The 18,581-nt window shown below is 53.4% G+C and overlaps 1 protein-coding gene across 2 annotated transcripts in view; it reads left to right on the top strand.

The window, feature by feature from the left end:
• HMCN2 (hemicentin 2) overlaps window positions 1-18,581 on the top strand; it is a 936,787-nt gene that overhangs the window by 700,698 nt on the left and 217,508 nt on the right. For both annotated transcript variants that reach the window (XM_069609262.1, XM_069609261.1), the window contains one exon: window positions 14,897-15,087. In XM_069609262.1, the coding sequence (XP_069465363.1) occupies window positions 14,897-15,087 (191 nt within the window). The remainder of the gene's footprint in view (window positions 1-14,896; window positions 15,088-18,581) is intronic.

Consider the following 18,581-nt stretch of genomic DNA (forward strand, 5'->3'; position numbering starts at 1 on the left):
ATCCATAGCTCTGGCTTGGGCCATTCAGAAAGGTCCCACCCCTGACATCAGGTGTCCCATTGAGCAGTGAAGCTTCCATGTCAATCCACAGCTCTGCCCTGGGTCACTCCGAAAGGTCCTACACGCAATATCGGGTGTCCCATTGAGCAGTTAAGCTTCCATGTCAATCCAGAGCTCTGGCCTGGGCAATCGGAAAGGTCCTACACCCGGCATCAGCTGTCCCATTGAGCAGTGAAGCTTCCATGTCAATCCACAGCTCTGGCCTGGGCCATTCAGAGAGGTCCCACACCCGGCATCAGGTGTCCCATTGAGCAGTGAAGCTTCCATGTCAATCCACAGCTCTAGCCTGGGTCATTCAGAAAGGTCCCACACCCGGCATCAGTGGTCCCATTGAGCAGTGAAGCTTCCATGTCAATCCACCGCTCTGGCCTGCGCCATTCAGAAAGGTCCTAAACCCAGCATCAGGTGTCCCATTGAGCAGTGAAGCTTCCATGTCAATCCACAGCTCTGGCCGGGACATTCAGAAAGGTCTTACACCCAGCACCAGTGGACCCATTGAGCAGTGAAGCTTCCATGTCAATCCACAGCTCTGGCCTGCGCCATTCAGAAAGGTCCCACACCCGGCATCAGTGGTCCCATTGAGCAATGAAGCTTCCATGTCAATCCACAGCTCTGGCCTGTGCCATTCAGAAAGGTTTTACACCCAGCATCAGGTGTCCCATTGAGCAGTGAAGCTTCCGTGTCAATCCACAGCTCTGGCCTGGGTCATTCAGAAAGGTCCCACACCCGGCATCAGTGGTCCTATTGAGCAGTGAAGCTTCCAAGTCAATCCACCGCTCTGGCCTGCGCCATTCAGAAAGGTCCTACACCCAGCATCAGGTGTCCCATTGAGCAGTGAAGCTTCCATGTCAATCCACAGCTCTGGCCGGGACATTCAGAAAGGTCTTACACCCAGCACCAGTGGACCCATTGAGCAGTGAAGCTTCCATGTCAATCCACAGATCTAGCCTGCGCCATTCAGAAAGGTCTTACACCCAGCACCAGTGGACCCATTGAGCAGTATAGCTTCCATGTCAATCCACAGCTCTGGCCTGTGCCATTCAGAAAGGTTTTACACCCAGCATCAGGTGTCCCATTGAGCAGTGAAGCTTCCGTGTCAATCCACAGCTCTGGCCTGGGTCATCCAGAAAGGTCCTACACCCAGCATCAGGTGTCCCATTTAGCAGTGAAGCTTCCATGTCAATCCACAGCTCTAGCCGGGCCATTCAGAAAGGTCCTACACCCAGCATCAGGTGGCCCATTGAGCAGTGAAGCTTCTATGTCAATCCACAGCTCTGGCCTGGGCCATTCAGAAAGGTCCCACACCCGGCATCAGTGGTCCCATTGAGCAGTGAAGCTTCCATGTCAATCCACCGCTCTGGCCTGCACCATTCAGAAAGGTCCTACACCCAGCATCAGGTGTCCCATTGAGCAGTGAAGGTTCCATGTCAATCCACAGCTCTGGCCTGCGCCATTCAGAAAGGTCCTACACCCAGCATCAGGGGTCCCATTGAGCAGTGAAGCTTCCATGTCAATCCATAGCTCTGGCTTGGGCCATTCAGAAAGGTCCCACCCCTGAAATCAGGTGTCCCATTGAGCAGTGAAGCTTCCATGTCAATTCACAGCTCTGCCCTGGGTCACTCCGAAAGGTCCTACACGCAATATCAGGTGTCCCATTGAGCAGTGAAGCTTCCATGTCAATCCACAGCTCTGGCCTGGGCCATTCAGAGAGGTCCCACACCCGGCATCAGGTGTCCCATTGAGCAGTGAAGCTTCCATGTCAATCCACAGCTCTGGCCTGCGCTATTCAGAAAGGTCCTACACCCGGCATCAGGGGTCCCATTGAGCAGTGAAGCTTCCATGTCAAACCACAGCTCTAGCCTGGGCCATTCAGAAAGTTCCTACACCCGGCATCAGGGGTCCCATTGAGCAGTGAAGCTTCCATGTCAATCCACAGCTCTGGCCTGCGCCATTCAGAAAGATCCTACACCCAGCATCAGGGGTCCCATTGAGCAGTGAAGCTTCCATGTCAATCCATAGCTCTGGCTTGGGCCATTCAGAAAGGTCCCACCCCTGACATCAGGTGTCCCATTGAGCAGTGAAGCTTCCATGTCAATTCACAGCTCTGCCCTGGGTCACTCCGAAAGGTCCTACACGCAATATCAGGTGTCCCATGGAGCAGTTAAGCTTCCATGTCAATCCAGAGCTCTGGCCTGGGCAATCGGAAAGTTCCTACACCCGGCATCAGGTGTCCCATGGAGCAGTTAAGCTTCCATGTCAATCCAGAACTCTGGCCTGGGAAATCGGAAAGTTCCTACACCCGGCATCAGCTGTCCCATTGAGCAGTGAAGCTTCCATGTCAATCCACAGCTCTGGCCTGGGCCATTCAGAGAGGTCCCACACCCGGCATCAGGTGTCCCATTGAGCAGTGAAGCTTCCATGTCAATCCACAGCTCTGGCCTGCGCTATTCAGAAAGGTCCTACACCCGGCATCAGGGGTCCCATTGAGCAGTGAAGCTTCCATGTCAAACCACAGCTCTAGCCTGGGCCATTCAGAAAGTTCCTACACCCGGCATCAGGGGTCCCATTGAGCAGTGAAGCTTCCATGTCAATCCACAGCTCTGGCCTGCGCCATTCAGAAAGGTCCTACACCCGGCATCAGGGGTCCCATTGAGCAGTGAAGCTTCCATTTCAATCCAGAGCTCTGGCCTGCGCCATTCAGAAAGGTCCTACACGCAGTATCAGGGGTCCCATTGAGCAGTGAAGTTTCCATGTCAATCCACATCTCTGGCCTGGGCCATTCAGAAAGGTCCTACACCCGGCATCAGTGGTCCCATTGAGCAGTGAAGCTTCCATGTCAATCGACAGCTCTGGCCTGGGCCATTCAGAGAGGTCATACACCCAGCATCAGGGCTCCCATTGAGCAGTGAAGCTTCCATGTCAATCCACAGCTCTGGCCTGGGTCATCCAGAAAGGTCCTACACCCGGCATCAGTTGTCTGATAGAGTGGTCAAGCTTCCATGTCAATCCACAGCTCTGGCCTGGGTCATCCAGAAAGGTCTTACACCCGGCATCAGGTGTCCCATTGAGCAGTGGAGCTTCCATGTCAATCCACAGCTCTGACCTGGGTCATTCAGAAAGGTCCTACACCCAGCATCAGGTGTCCCAGTGAGCAGTGAAGCTTCCATGTCAATCCACAGCTCTGACCTGGGTCATTCAGAAAGGTCCCACGCCCGGCATCAGGTGTCCCATTGAGCAGTGAAGCTTCCATGTCAATCCACAGCTCTAGCCGGGCCATTCAGAAAGGTCTTACAACCAGCACCAGTGGACCCATGGAGCAGTGAAGCTTCCATGTCAAACCACAGCTCTGGACTGCGCCATTCAGAAAGGTCTTACACCCAGCATCAGGTGTCCCATTGAGCAGTGACGTGTCCATGTCAATCTATAGCTCTAGCCTGGGCCATGCAGAAAAGTCCTACACCCAGCACCAGTGGACCCATTGAGCAGTGAAGCTTCCATGTCAATCCACCGCTCTGGCCTGGGCCATTCAGAAAGATCTTACACCCAGCACCAGTGGACCCATTGAGCAGTGAAGCTTCCATGTCAATCCACAGCTCTAGCCGGGCCATTCAGAAAGGTTTTACACCCAGCATCAGGTGTCCCATTGAGCAGTGAAGCTTCCATGTCAATCCATAGCTCTGGCCTGCGGCATTCAGAAAGGTCCTACACCCGGCATCAGGTGTCCCATAGAGCAGTGAAGCTTCCATGTCAATCCTCAGCTCTGGCCTGGGTCATTCAGAAAGGTCCCACACTCAGCATCAGGTGTCCCATTGAGCAGTGAAGCTTCCATGTCAATCCTCAGCTCTGGCCTGGGTCATTCAGAAAGGTCCCACACCCGGCATCAGGGCTCCCATTGAGCAGTGAAGCTTCCATGTCAATCCACCGCTCTGGCCTGGGCCATTCAGAAAGGTCCTACACCCTGCATCAGGTGTCCCATTGAGCAGTGAAGCTTCCATGTCAATCCACAGCTCTGGCCTGCGCCATTCAGAAAGGTCCTACACCCAGCATCAGGGGTCCCATTGAGCAGTGAAGCTTCCATGTCAATCCACACCTCTGGCCTGGGCCGTTCGGAAAGGTCCCACACCCGCCATCAGTGGTCCCATTGAGCAGTGAAGCTTCCATGCCAATCCACAGCTCTGGCCTGGGCCATTCAGAAAGGTCCCACACCCGGCATCAGTTGTCCCATTGAGCAGTGAAGCTTCCATGTCGATCCACAGCTCTGGCCTGCGCCATACAGAAAGGTCCCACACCCAGCATCAGGGGTCCCATTGAGCAGTGAAGCTTCCATGTCAATCCATAGCTCTGGCTTGGGCCATTCAGAAAGGTACTACCCCTGACATCAGGTGTCCCATTGAGCAGTGAAGCTTCCATGTCAATCCACAGCTCTGGCCTGGGTCACTCAGAAAGGTCCTACACGCAGTATCAGGTGTCCCATTGAGCAGTGAAGCTTCCATGTCAATCCACAGCTCTAGCCTGCGCCATTCAGAAAGGTCTTACACCCAGCATCAGGTGTCTCATTGAGCAGTGAAGCTTCCATGTCAATCCACAGCTCTGGCCTGGGTCATCCAGAAAGGTCTTACACCCAGCACCAGTGGACCCATTGAGCAGTGAAGCTTCCATGTCAATCCACAGCTCTAGCCTGCGCCATTCAGAAAGGTCTTACACCCAGCATCAGGTGTCTCATTGAGCAGTGAAGCTTCCATGTCAATCCACAGCTCTGGCCTGGGTCATCCAGAAAGGTCCTACACCCAGCATCAGGTGTCCCATTGAGCAGTGAAGCTTCTATGTCAATCCACCGCTCTAGCCTGGGCCATTCAGAAAGGACCCACACCCGGCATCAGTGGACCCATTGAGCAGTGAAGCTTCAATACCAATCCACAGCTCTGGCCTTGGCCGTTCAGAAACATCCTACACTCGGCATCAGGTGTCCCATTGAGCAGTGAAGCTTCCATGTCAATCCACAGCTCTGGCCTGGGCCATACAGAAAGGTCCCACACCCAGCATCAGGGGTCCCATTGAGCAGTGAAGCTTCCATGTCAATCCATAGCTCTGGCTTGGGCCATTCAGAAAGGTCCTACCCCTGACATCAGGTGTCCGATTGAGCAGTGAAGCTTCCATGTCAATCCACAACTCTGGCCTGGGTCACTCGGAAAGGTCCTACACGCAGTATCAGGTGTCCATTGAACAGTTAAGCTTCCATGTCAATCCAGAGCTCTGGCCTGGGCCGTTCAGAAAGGTCCTACCCCTGACATCAGGTGTCCGATTGAGCAGTGAAGCTTCCATGTCAATCCACAACTCTGGCCTGGGCAATTCAGAAAGGTCCTACACACGGTATCAGCTGTCCCATTGAGCAGTGAAGCTTCCATGTCAATCCACAGCTCTGGCCTAGGCCATTCAGAAAGGTCCTACTCCCAGCATCAGGGGTCCCATTGAGCAGTGAAGCTTCCATGTCAATGCACAGCTCTGGCCTGGGCCGTTCAGAAAGGTCCCACACCCGGCATCAGTGGTCCCATTGAGCAGTGAAGCTTCCATGTCAATCCACAGCTCTGGCTTGGGCCATTCAGAAAGGTCCCACACCCGGCATCAGTTGTCCCATTGAGCAGTGAAGCTTCCATGTCAATCCACAGCTCTTGCCTGCGCCATCCAGAAAGGTCTTACACCCAGCATCACGTGTCCCATTGAGCAGTGAAGCTTCCATGTCAATCCACAGCTCTGGCCTGCACCATTCAGAAAGGTTCTACACCCAGCATCAGGGGTCCCATTGAGCAGTGAAGCTTCCGTGTCAATCCATAGCTCTGGTTTGGGCCATTCAGAAAGGTCCTACCCCTGACATCAGGTGTCCCATTGAGCAGTGAAACTTCCATGTCAATCCACAGCTCTGGCCTGGGTCACTCAGAAAGGTCCTACACGCAGTATCAGGTGTCCCATTGAGCAGTTAAGCTTCCATGTCAATCCAGAGCTCTGGCCTGGGCAATTCAGAAAGGTCCTACACCCGGCATCAGCTGTCCCATTGAGCAGTGAAGCTTCCATGTCAATCCACAGCTCTGGCCTGCGCCATTCAGAAAGGTCCCACACCCGGCATCAGTGGTCCCAGTGAGCAGTGAAGCTTACATGTCAATCCACAGCTCTAGCCGGGACATTCAGAAAGGTCTTACACCCAGCACCAGTGGACCCATTGAGCAGTGAAGCTTCCATGTCAATCCACAGCTCTAGCCTGCGCCATTCAGAAAGGTCTTACACCCAGCACCAGTGGACCCATTGAGCAGTTAAGCTTCTGTGTCAATCCACAGCTCTGGCCTGTGCCATTCAGAAAGGTTTTACACCCAGCATCAGGTGTCCCATTGAGCAGTGAAGCTTCCGTGTCAATCCACAGCTCTGGCCTGGGTCATCCAGAAAGGTCCTACACCCAGCATCAGGTGTCCCATTGAGCAGTGAAGCTTCCATGTCAATCCACAGCTCTAGCCGGGCCATTCAGAAAGGTCCTACACCCAGCATCAGGTGTCCCATTGAGCAGTGAAGCTTCTATGTCAATCCACAGCTCTGGCCTGGGCCGTTCAGAAAGGTCCCACACCCGGCATCAGGTGTCCCATTGAGCAGTGAAGCTTCCATGTCAATCCACAGCTCTGCCCTGGGTCACTCCGAAAGGTCCTACACGCAATATCTGGTGTCCCATTGAGCAGTTAAGCTTCCATGTCAATCCAGAGCTCTGGCCTGGGCAATCGGAAAGGTCCTACACCCGGCATCAGCTGTCCCATTGAGCAGTGAAGCTTCCATGTCAATCCATAGCTCTGGCTTGGGCCATTCAGAAAGGTCCCACCCCTGACATCAGGTGTCCCATTGAGCAGTGAAGCTTCCATGTCAATCCACAGCTCTGCCCTGGGTCACTCCGAAAGGTCCTACATGCAATATCTGGTGTCCCATTGAGCAGTTAAGCTTCCATGTCAATCCAGAGCTCTGGCCTGGGCAATCGGAAAGGTCCTACACCCGGCATCAGCTGTCCCATTGAGCAGTGAAGCTTCCATGTCAATCCACCGCTCTGGCCTGGGCCATTCAGAGAGCTCCCACACCCGGCATCAGGTATCCCATTGAGCAGTGAAGCTTCCATGTCAATCCACAGCTCTAGCCTGGGCCATTCAGAAAGGTCCTACACCCGGCATCAGGGGTCCCATTGAGCAGTGAAGCTTCCATGTCAATCCACAGCTCTGGCCTGCGCTATTCAGAAAGGTCCTACACCCGGCATCAGGGGTCCCATTGAGCAGTGAAGCTTCCATGTCAAACCACAGCTCTAGCCTGGGCCATTCAGAAAGTTCCTACACCCGGCATCAGGGGTCCCATTGAGCAGTGAAGCTTCCATGTCAATCCACAGCTCTGGCCTGCGCCATTCAGAAAGGTCCTACACCCGGCATCAGGGGTCCCATTGAGCAGTGAAGCTTCCATTTCAATCCAGAGCTCTGGCCTGCGCCATTCAGAAAGGTCCAACACGCAGTATCAGGGGTCCCATTGAGCAGTGAAGCTTCCATGTCAATCCACAGCTCTGGCCTGGGCCATTCAGAAAGGTCCTACACCCGGCATCAGTGGTCCCATTGAGCAGTGAAGCTTCCATGTCAATCGACAGCTCTGTCCTGGGCCATTCAGAAAGGTCCTACACCCGGCATCAGTGGTCCCATTGAGCAGTGAAGTTTTCATGTCAATCCACAGCTCTAGCCTGAGCCATTCAGAGAGTTCCTACACCCAGCATCAGGGCTCCCATTGAGCAGTGAAGCTTCAATACCAATCCACAGCTCTAGCCTGGGCCATTCAGAGAGGTCCTACACCCAGCATCAAGGCTCCCATTGAGCAGTGAAGCTTCCATGTCAATCCACAGCTCTGGCCTGGGTCATCCAGAAAGATCCTACACCCGGCATCAGTTGTCTGATAGAGCGGTCAAGCTTACATGTCAATCCACAGCTCTGGCCTGGGTCATCCAGAAAGGTCTTACACCCGGCATCAGGTGTCCCATTGAGCAGTGAAGCTTCCATGTCAATCCACAGCTCTGACCTGGGTCATTCAGAAAGGTCCTACATCCAGCATCAGGTGTCCCATTGAGCAGTGAAGCTTCCATGTCAATCCACAGCTCTGGCCTGGGCCATTCAGAAAGGTCTTACACCCAGCATCAGGGCTCCCATTGAGCAGTGACGTGTCCATGTCAATCCATAGCTCTAGCCTGGGCCATGCAGAAAGGTCCCACACCCGGCATCAGTGGTCCCATTGAGCAGTGAAGCTTCCTTGCCAATCCACAGCTCTGGCCTGGGCCATTCAGAAAGGTCCCACACCCGGCATCAGTGGTCCCATTGAGCAGTGAAGCTTCCATTTCAATCCACACCTCTGGCCTGGGCCATTCAGAAAGGTCCTACTCCCAGCATCAGGTGTCCCATTGAGCAGTGAAGCTTCCATGTGAATCCACAGCTCTGGCCTGGGCCGTTCAGAAAGGTCCCACACCCGGCATCAGTGGTCCCATTGAGCAGTGAAGCTTCCATGCCAATCCACAGCTCTGGCCTGGGCCATTCAGAAAGGTCCCACACCCGGCATCAGTTGTCCCATTGAGCAGTGAAGCTTCCATGTCAATCCACAGCTCTGGCCTGCGCCATACAGAAAGGTCCCACACCCAGCATCAGGTGTCCCATTGAGCAGTGAAGCATCCATGTCAATCCAGAGCTCTAGCCTGGGTCACTCAGAAAGGTCCTACACGCAGTATCAGGTGTCCCATTGAGCAGTTAAGCTTCCATGTCAATCCAGAGCTCTGGCCTGGGCAATTCAGAAAGGTCTTACACCCAGCACCAGTGGACCCATTGAGCAGTGAAGCTTCCATGTCAATCCACAGCTCTAGCCTGCGCCATTCAGAAAGGTCTTACACCCAGCACCAGTGGACCCATTGAGCAGTGAAGCTTCCATGTCAATCCACAGCTCTAGCCTGCGCCATTCAGAAAGGTCTTACACCCAGCACCAGTGGACCCATTGAGCAGTGAAGCTTCCATGTCAATCCACAGCTCTGGCCTGCGCCATTCAGAAAGGTCTTACACCCAGCATCAGGTGTCCCATTGAGCAGTGAAGCTTCCATCTCAATCCACAGCTCTAGCCTGGGCCATTCAGAAAGGTCCCACAACCGGCATCAGGGGTCCCATTGAGCAGTGAAGCTTCCATGTCAATCCACAGCTCTAGCCTGGGCCATTCAGAAAGGTCCCACACCCGGCATCAGGTGTCCCATTGAGTAGTGAAGCTTCCATGTCAATCCACAGCTCTGGCCTGGGCCATTCAGAAAGGTCCTACACCCGGCATCAGGGGTCCCATTGAGCAGTGAAGCTTCCATCTCAATCCACAGCTCTGGCCTGGGCCATTCAGAAAGGTCCTACACCCGGCATCAGGGGTCCCATTGAGCAGTGAAGCTTCCATATCAATCCACAGCTCTAGCCTGGGCCATTCAGAAAGGTCCCACACCCGGCATCAGGGGTCCCATTGAGCAGTGAAGCTTCCATCTCAATCCACAGCTCTAGCCTGGGCCATTCAGAAAGGTCCCACACCCGGCATCAGGGGTCCCATTGAGCAGTGAAGCTTCCATGTCAATCCACAGCTCTAGCCTGGGCCATTCAGAAAGGTCCCACACCCGGCATCAGGTGTCCCTTTGAGCAGTGAAGCTTCCATGTCAATCCACAGCTCTAGCCTGGGCCATTCAGAAAGGTCCCACACCCGGCATCAGGGGTCCCATTGAGCAGTGAAGCTTCCATCTCAATCCACAGCTCTAGCCTGGGCCATTCAGAAAGGTCCTACACCCGGCATCAGGGGTCCCATTGAGCAGTGAAGCTTCCATGTCAATCCACAGCTCTGGCCTGGGCCATTCAGAAAGGTCCTACACCCGGCATCAGGGGTCCCATTGAGCAGTGAAGCTTCCATGTCAATCCACAGCTCAGGCCTGCGCCATTCAGAAAGGTCCTACACACCGTATCAGGGGTCCCATTGAGCAGTGAAGCTTCCATGTCAATCCATAGCGCCAGCCTGGGCCATTCAGAAAGGTCCTACACCCGGCATCAGGGTTCCCAATGAGCAGTGAAGCTTCCATGTCAATCCACAGCTCTAGCCTGGGCCATTCAGAGAGGTCCTACACCCAGCATCAGGGCTCCCATTGAGCAGTTAAGCTTCAATACCAATCCACAGCTCTAGCCTGGGCCATTCAGAGAGGTCCTACACCCAGCATCAGGGCTCCCATTGAGCAGTGAAGCTTCAATACCAATCCACAGCTCTAGCCTGGGCCATCCAGAAAGGTCCTATACCCGGCATCAGTGGTCCCATTGAGCAGTGAAGCTTCCATGTCTATCCACAGCTCTGGCTTGGGCCGTTCAGAAAGGTCCCACACCCGGCATCAGGGCTCCCATTGAGCAGTGAAGCTTCAATACCAGTCCACAGCTCTAGCCTGGGCCATTCAGAAAGGTCCCACACCCGGCATCAGGTGTGTCCCCCATTGAGCAGTGAAGCTTCCATGTCAATCCACAGCTCTAGCCTGGGCCATTCAGAAAGGTCCTACACCCGGCATCAGGGGTCCCATTGAGCAGTGAAGCTTCCATCTCAATCCACAGCTCTAGCCTGGGCCATTCAGAAAGGTCCTACACGCAGTATCAGGGGTCCCATTGAGCAGTGAAGCTTCCATGTCAATCCACAGCTCTAGCCTGGGCCATTCAGAAAGGTCCTACACCCGGCATCAGGGTTCCCATTGAGCAGTGAAGCTTCCATGTCAATCCACAGCTCTAGCCTGGGCCATTCAGAGAGGTCCTACACCCAGCATCAGGGCTCCCATTGAGCAGTGAAGCTTAAATACCAATCCACAGCTCTAGCCTGGGCCATTCAGAAAGGTCCCACACCCGACATCAGGTGTGTGTCCCATTGAGCAGTGAAGCTTCCATGTCAATCCACAGCTCTAGCCTGGGCCATTCAGAAAGGTCCTACACCCGGCATCAGGGGTCCCATTGAGCAGTGAAGCTTCCATGTCTATCCAGATCTCTGGCCTGGGCCGTTCTGAAAGGTCCCACACCCGGCATCAGGGCTCCCATTGAGCAGTGAAGCTTCAATACCATTCCACAGCTCTAGCTTGGGCCATTCAGAGAGGTCCTACACCCAGCATCAGGGCTCACATTGAGCAGTGAAGCTTCCATGTCAATCCACAGCTCTGGCCTGGGCCGTTCAGAAAGGTCTTACACCCAGCATCAGGGCTCCCATTGAGCAGTGAAGCTTCAATACCAATCCACAGCTCTAGCCTGGGCCATCCAGAAAGGTCCTATACCCGGCATCAGTGGTACCATTGAGCAGTGAAGCTTCCATGTCTATCCACAGCTCTGGCCTGGGCCGTTCAGAGAGGTCCTACACCCAGCATCAGGGCTCCCATTGAGCAGTGAAGCTTAAATACCAATCCACAGCTCTAGCCTGGGCCATTCAGAAAGGTCCCACACCCGACATCAGGTGTGTGTCCCATTGAGCAGTGAAGCTTCCATGTCAATCCACAGCTCTAGCCTGGGCCATTCAGAAAGGTCCTACACCCGGCATCAGGGGTCCCATTGAGCAGTGAAGCTTCCATGTCTATCCAGATCTCTGGCCTGGGCCGTTCTGAAAGGTCCCACACCCGGCATCAGGGCTCCCATTGAGCAGTGAAGCTTCAATACCATTCCACAGCTCTAGCTTGGGCCATTCAGAGAGGTCCTACACCCAGCATCAGGGCTCACATTGAGCAGTGAAGCTTCCATGTCAATCCACAGCTCTGGCCTGGGCCGTTCAGAAAGGTCTTACACCCAGCATCAGGGCTCCCATTGAGCAGTGAAGCTTCAATACCAATCCACAGCTCTAGCCTGGGCCATCCAGAAAGGTCCTATACCCGGCATCAGTGGTACCATTGAGCAGTGAAGCTTCCATGTCTATCCACAGCTCTGGCCTGGGCCGTTCAGAAAGGTCCCACACCCGGCATCAGGGCTCCCATTGAGCAGTGAAGCTTCAATACCATTCCACAGCTCTAGCCTGGGCCGTTCAGAAAGGTCCCACACCCGGCATCAGGGGTCCCATTGAGCAGTGAAGCTTCCATGTCAATCCAGCGCTCTGGCCTGGGCCGTTCAGAAAGGTCCTACACTCAGCACCAGTGGACCCATTGAGCGGTGAAGCTTTGTAGCTTCCATGTCAGTTGGAAAAGGAGATGAAACATCGGCTACAAGCTCACCGAAGAAACCAAACTTTGGCTTCGACCTGATGATAATCCTTTAAGGAAGAGCAGACTTTTTGTGAGGCAAAATATTGTGTACTTTGAGCAAAAGAATCTATTGTTTAGATAATGTATTTAGGTGAAGCACCGGCTTTTCGTGATGGCCCAGGCTACGAGAGCCGCAGATGAAAAACTAATCCCCCAAAGAGGCTAACAGGGAGGGGGGAGGCCACAGTGCGATGGCATGAGAATCACACTATGCTAATGAGCACTGCATTCTAGAATGCAGAAAGCACTGCGTGGAACCTTGCAGTGGCGCCCCCATGTCTACAGGTGTGAGATGCTGCCCAGTTTTTCTGTGAGGAAAGGGATTCTGGATCCTGAACCCGGCTGGGGGCAAGGTTCTAAACTTCAGTGGCACCTAGTGTACCCACGGAATTTTCTAGAGCACACGGGAGAATGTTATAGTTTATTTACTAGAGTAGGTGCACTGGAGTAGGGCCATGTTCTAAACTATGCATCCTAGTTTCTGCTCGGAGGGTTCTACAGCGCACACGAGTAGCTTCTGCGACCTTTACTAGAGTAGGTGCAAGGTTGGGCACTGGAGTGAGGCAGAGGTTCCAGAGTGGCGTGGGTCCTGGGTTCTCCAGAACACACAGGGGGGTTCTAAGTTCCTCACTAGAGTATGACCAGGGTCATGCACTAGATTGGGTACTTGGTTACGCCCCATCCAGTCTACAGCCTAGGGCATACTCTAGTAGCCTGGGCCATCATGATACAATGCGCCTCGCCTGAAGCACTTTCATTCTCCACTGCCCAAGAGATGAGAGACCCTTTTATTGGTGCTAGTTGACTGACAAACGTTCTCAAAACGTAAGAGAACAGTCTTAAATGGCAGTGGTGCCGTTTTAACTTATACGAAGACACACTGCGATGCATCTTGGGAAAATCCTATGTATATAATTCTCTGAAGATGTCTGTACATTGGGAATCAGACATTTACAGTCATCCTTAGCCCGAGGCTAAATCCCTCCTTTAAAAGAATTCTGGGCGGCCCCCAAACTTAGATCGGGACGCTAATGATATGACAGGTTTTGCACCTATTTTAACTTCACATCCAAATCCTGAGGCTGCCAGAACGATTGCACTGCACTCCTAGTTACCAACAGTTTAATGCTGCACAGGGTGGGTACAGTGAAAATGAAATTAGCATCACGCCCAGTGTGCAATGTGTATTTAGGGATTCAAGCATGCAGGCCTTGTATCACAGAAATATGTGTTCATTTTAAATATCTGTGGTCGTTCCTATGTTGCCAAGTTCTTTTTTATGTTTAGGAAAGCAGGCAGGAACCCTCATTGGTGTCATTTGTCCCCATCCCCGTCTCATACTGGTATTTTGAAAATGCACAATAGGAGTGTACCAGACTCCATATTCGAATGGAAATCTCTCACAAGTAAGGAATATGCTTATTCTAACTTTTGATCATTTGTTTTGCTCAGGAAAATAAGTGTAACATTCCTGTAATGACTACATTACACACTGGATGTGATCATTAAAAATGAACATTGTAACATTTTAAAAAGAGACAGTTTACTATGCTAGTGAAATTAAATACCTTCCCTTAATAATAGCTTCTTTTGCTGAAAGTACACAGCACTTTGCCTGACAAAAACTCTGCTCTTCCTGAAAGTGTTGTCCTCAGGTCGAAACCGAAGTTCTGTTTCTTCTGGGAGCAAGAAGGTGATGTTTCATTGTGTGTGCTGCGTACTGTTTGGTTGGCAGTGCTGTTGAACTCACACATTTGTTACAACATACCCAAACACTAATAATTAACAAAAAGAATAGAAAATAACCAGCACAGTTGTACAGCCTGTAGCCTGGTCCTTTTAACCCTTACACAGTCTAATAGAATGCCATCACGCCTCGAAGCGCCACCGCCACACATATGGACAATGCACTTCAATGTTATGGGTCCCTTCCTCTAAGGTGCATGCAATGGCAAAGTGTGCCATCAATACCAGGCTGGTGCCCACCTCTGGGGACGCCTTTGTCATTGCTGCTCACATTCTACTGGTAACCATAAAATACAACAGCGCCCCACCCCACCTATGAACACATCTGTCTTTCTGTGTCTTGTCGCTGGTTGAGCAGCTGGCAGCAACCGCTTGGGTGACACTAGCAAGTGTGCACCTGGAAACTTGACTCGGAGGGAGAGAGAGAGAGACAGGCATAGCACCTCAGAGGTTCAACAGGGAAGTCAGGTGTTGGTGCCGGTGTCTGAGTGGTGACTGACATACTTTCCAGAGAGAAGGCCTTAACTACTAGTAATCGACTCTGTATTGTGGGCACTTTATTCTCCCCTCTACCCACTTGCTAATACCCATCTCCCACGTCCGCTAGTGACAACCCCAGCAGTCAGCACAGCTTTGATAAGAATGACCCCTCATCCTTTACCTATGTGGAAGGACATCTTCGCCCCCCCTCCCTCCTGTAGCCCCCCCCCTTTGCCTGGGAGGATAAAAGTAATAATTGCCAGGGTTCAAAACACACGGCTTAACCCGTCACTCCTCTTGTGCATGTTACAGTGCCCCCCAAGATCGAGGGCTCCAGTGAAGCCACCGAGGAGTCCCTGGCAGTGAACGCCACACTGGAACTCAAATGCAGTGTGGGCGGCGTGCCAGCACCCAACGTGACCTGGGAGAAAGATGGCGTGCCGGTGCCCAATGACGGTGCCGGGAGAGGGTCCGGGAACGTCCTGCGTATAGAGCGGGTACAGGTGAGTCTCTGGGAAGCCCCCCTGTGGATGCTTTCCTCTTTTTTATTTTATTGCTTATTAATTAGGGGCTTATACAATTAGCAAAACTGTTTCAAAGCGCCCACATGGTACAGATAGGGGGGTTTGCTTGTTTAGGGATCTGTGCGCATATAGAAATGGTATTGTTGTATTTATTGAGGTACAGTGGGCCTCATTCCGGGTCCGGTGGTAACCCTGCCACTGCCCCCCGGGGGTTGCCGCCAGACTGTAGTAATTTACCGGTGCCTGACTTCGCGGTGCCACCGGGAGATTCCTTGTCTGGCACCCGGCAAGTCAAGCGTCGGCAAATTGTTAGTCTCCATTTCCATAGAGTACTGTAGGATTCTGTGGGAGTGGGGACACAGAAGCGCCGTCACCATTAGCAATGGTGCAGTGTTTCCGTGATCAGTGTGCCTACCGTGGCTGCAGCGCCCGGCGGTGTCAGACCTGTCGGGCATAGTGGCCACGGCAGGCAGACTCAGAGTTTGAAGATCCGGTAACAAGGGTGCCGGTGAGCTTACCAGCAGCCTTGTTTCCAGACCGGCAAACTCCTAATGAGGCCCAGTGTGTTTTGTACATAAACACAAAGGAATTTACAGACAAGAGAGCTGTCCAATAACAGGAGTCTTTCAATAGTAGGATGAGTGGCCGACAGTTGTCTGGTAGGTGGTGATGGGATGATGGAGCATAGACAGCGCCTCTGGGATATTGTGGCATGAAATGGAAAATTTTGCGGCACAAAATTGTACTTATTGCTACATTTTTGTGGCACATTTTTTAATGACTTGGAGGTGTAAGATTGGTACATTGCAGTGGGCAGTGTGTGAGATTACAAGAAAGCCAGGCTGTCATTAATTGTACCTGCTTTCTGGCCCACCATTCCACCTCTGGTCCCACACTCCACCTCTGGTCCCACACTCCACCTCTGGTCCCACACTCCGCCTCTGGTCCTACACTCCACCTCTGGTCCCATACTCCACCTCTGGTCCCACATTCCACCTCTGGTCCCACATTCCACCTCTGGTCCCACACTCTGCCTCTGGTCCCACACTCTGCCTCTGGTCCCACACTCCTCCTCTGGTCCCACACTCTGCCTCTGGCGAAACACTCCAGCTCTGGTCCCACACTCCACCTCTGGTCCCACACTCCACCTCTAGTCCCATACTCCACCTCTAGTCCCATACTCCACCTCTGGTCCCACACTCTGCCTCTGGTCCCACACTCCGCCTCTGGTCCCACACTCCGCCTCTGGTCCCACACTCCACCTCTGGCCCACCACTCCACCTCTGGTCCCACACTCCACCTCTGGTCCCACACTCCACCTCTGGCACACCACTCCGCCTCTGGTCCCACACTCCGCCTCTGGTCCCACACTCCGCCTCTGGTCCCACACTCCGCCTCTGGTCCCACACTCCACCTCTGGTCCCATACTCCACCTCTGGTCCCACACTCTGCCTCTGGTCCATCACTCTGCCTGTGGTCCCACACTCCAGCTCTGGCCCACCACTCCGCCTCTGGTCCCACACTCCACCTCTGGTCCCACACTCCACCTCTGGTCCCACACTCTGCCTCTGGTCCCATACTCCACCACTGGGCACCACTCCACCTCTGGACCCACACTCTGCCTCTGGTCCCATATTTCGCCTCTGGTCCCACACTCCGCCTCTGATCCCACACTCTGACTCTGGTCCCACACTCCACCTCTGGGCACCACTCCACCTCTGGTCCCACACTCCACCTCTCGTCCCATACTCCGCCTCTGGTCCCACACTCCGCCTCTGGTCCCACACTCCTCCACTGGCCACCACTCCGCCTCTGGTCCCACACTCTGCCTCTGGTCCCACACTTAACCTCTGGTCCCACACTCCACTTCTGGTCCCACACTCCACCTCTGGTCCCATACTCCGCCTCTGGTCCCACACTCCACCTCTGGTCCCACACTCCTCCACTGGCCACCACTCCGCCTCTGGTCCCACACTCTGCCTCTGGTCCCACACTTAACCTCTGGTCCCACACTCCACTTCTGGGCAACAATCCGCCTCTGATCCCACACTCCACCTCTGGTCCCACACTCCTCCTCTGGCATTACTCCGCCTCTGGTCCCACAATCCACCTCTGGTCCCACACTCCACCTCTGGGCACCACTCCACCTCTGGACCCACACTCCGCCTCTGGTCCCACACTCTGCCTCTGGTCCCACACTTAACCTTTGGTCCCACACTCTACCTCTGGGCACCACTCTGTCTCTGGACCCACACTTAGCCTCTGGTCCCACACTCCGCCTCTGGGCAGTATTCCGCCTCTGGTCCCACACTCCGCCTTCTGGTCCCACACTCCGCCTCTGGTCCCATATTCCGCCTCTGGACCCACACTCCTCCTCTGGTCCCACACTCCGCCACTGGCCACCACTCCGCCTACGGTCACACACTCCACCTCTCGCCCACTGCTTCCCCCTCTGTCTCTCGCTGCTCTCCTTCTGCTTTCTTGCCTTTCGCCTCCCATCTGCCCCCCCCTTCCCTCCACATATTGTGACTATTTATTACATGTTTTTACATTTTGATTTTGGCCCAGGGCCTCAGTAAAACGGGGCATCTAAATATAGAGCCGAGGATATGTGCTGCTTTTAGATGACCCAAGTTTTGGAAATGAGGAGGTCTCCTTATTCTCAAAGGTGACCTGTGCAGTTCCACGGCGGTGAGCTGATGCGCACATGGTGCGCTGGCCAGCCGCCTTGAATATATTAGTGCTGGAATTGCTCTCCTGACAATGTTCTGCAGGCTTCCAGCGCATTTTCCGTGACGGCCCTTAAGGCGCCTTTGTGGTGTAAAATGCAACTGAAAAAAAATCTCTCCTGTTTGAGGACCGGAAATGCAAGTTCATACCTCTGCTGTCACAGCAGTGAAAAAGTGGCATCAGGAAAGACCCTGTCATGCAGTGCTCACCCCCTGCACTGCATGACGCAGCCCCTGCGCCTTTTCGAAGCAGACAGATGGGGTTGCCTTGGTTTTCTGCACATTAAAAAGCGCATTCTGCTTGTAAATTTGTGATGCACTTTTCAATGCGCAGAAATGGACCCGCCCCCGACATAAGATGCACCCATTCAGATGTCCTTTGTGGGTGGGACGGCTCTTCTTTTTTAGTGCAGGCGATGAGAGGTGCATTTCATTAATTGTGCCCAAAAAATGAGAACTTGGCCCCTTTAAAAAAAATGTCCGTTTTTCCCAGCTGTTTCCACGCCTTTTCAAAAAATGGCCATTTTGTGGCATTTTGTGGGATCGCTGAATCGCTATAAGCTGGAGTGTGTGCATAGACCGTTGGCAGGACTGGCAAGTAGTACGTTGATGTAGACAGGACAGGTAGAAACGAGGGGAGCTATGGAAGGGGGGTCAGAATAGGCTGCTACACCCCACGACTCATCTCTCTAGCGCTCACATGTCTTTAATGAACAAGCACATGTCTGATATCTTGCACGCGAC

This window comes from Ambystoma mexicanum, chromosome 8, assembly GCF_040938575.1.
Source record: "Ambystoma mexicanum isolate Mex_15411 chromosome 8, UKY_AmexF1_1, whole genome shotgun sequence".
NCBI lineage: Eukaryota > Metazoa > Chordata > Amphibia > Caudata > Ambystomatidae > Ambystoma > Ambystoma mexicanum.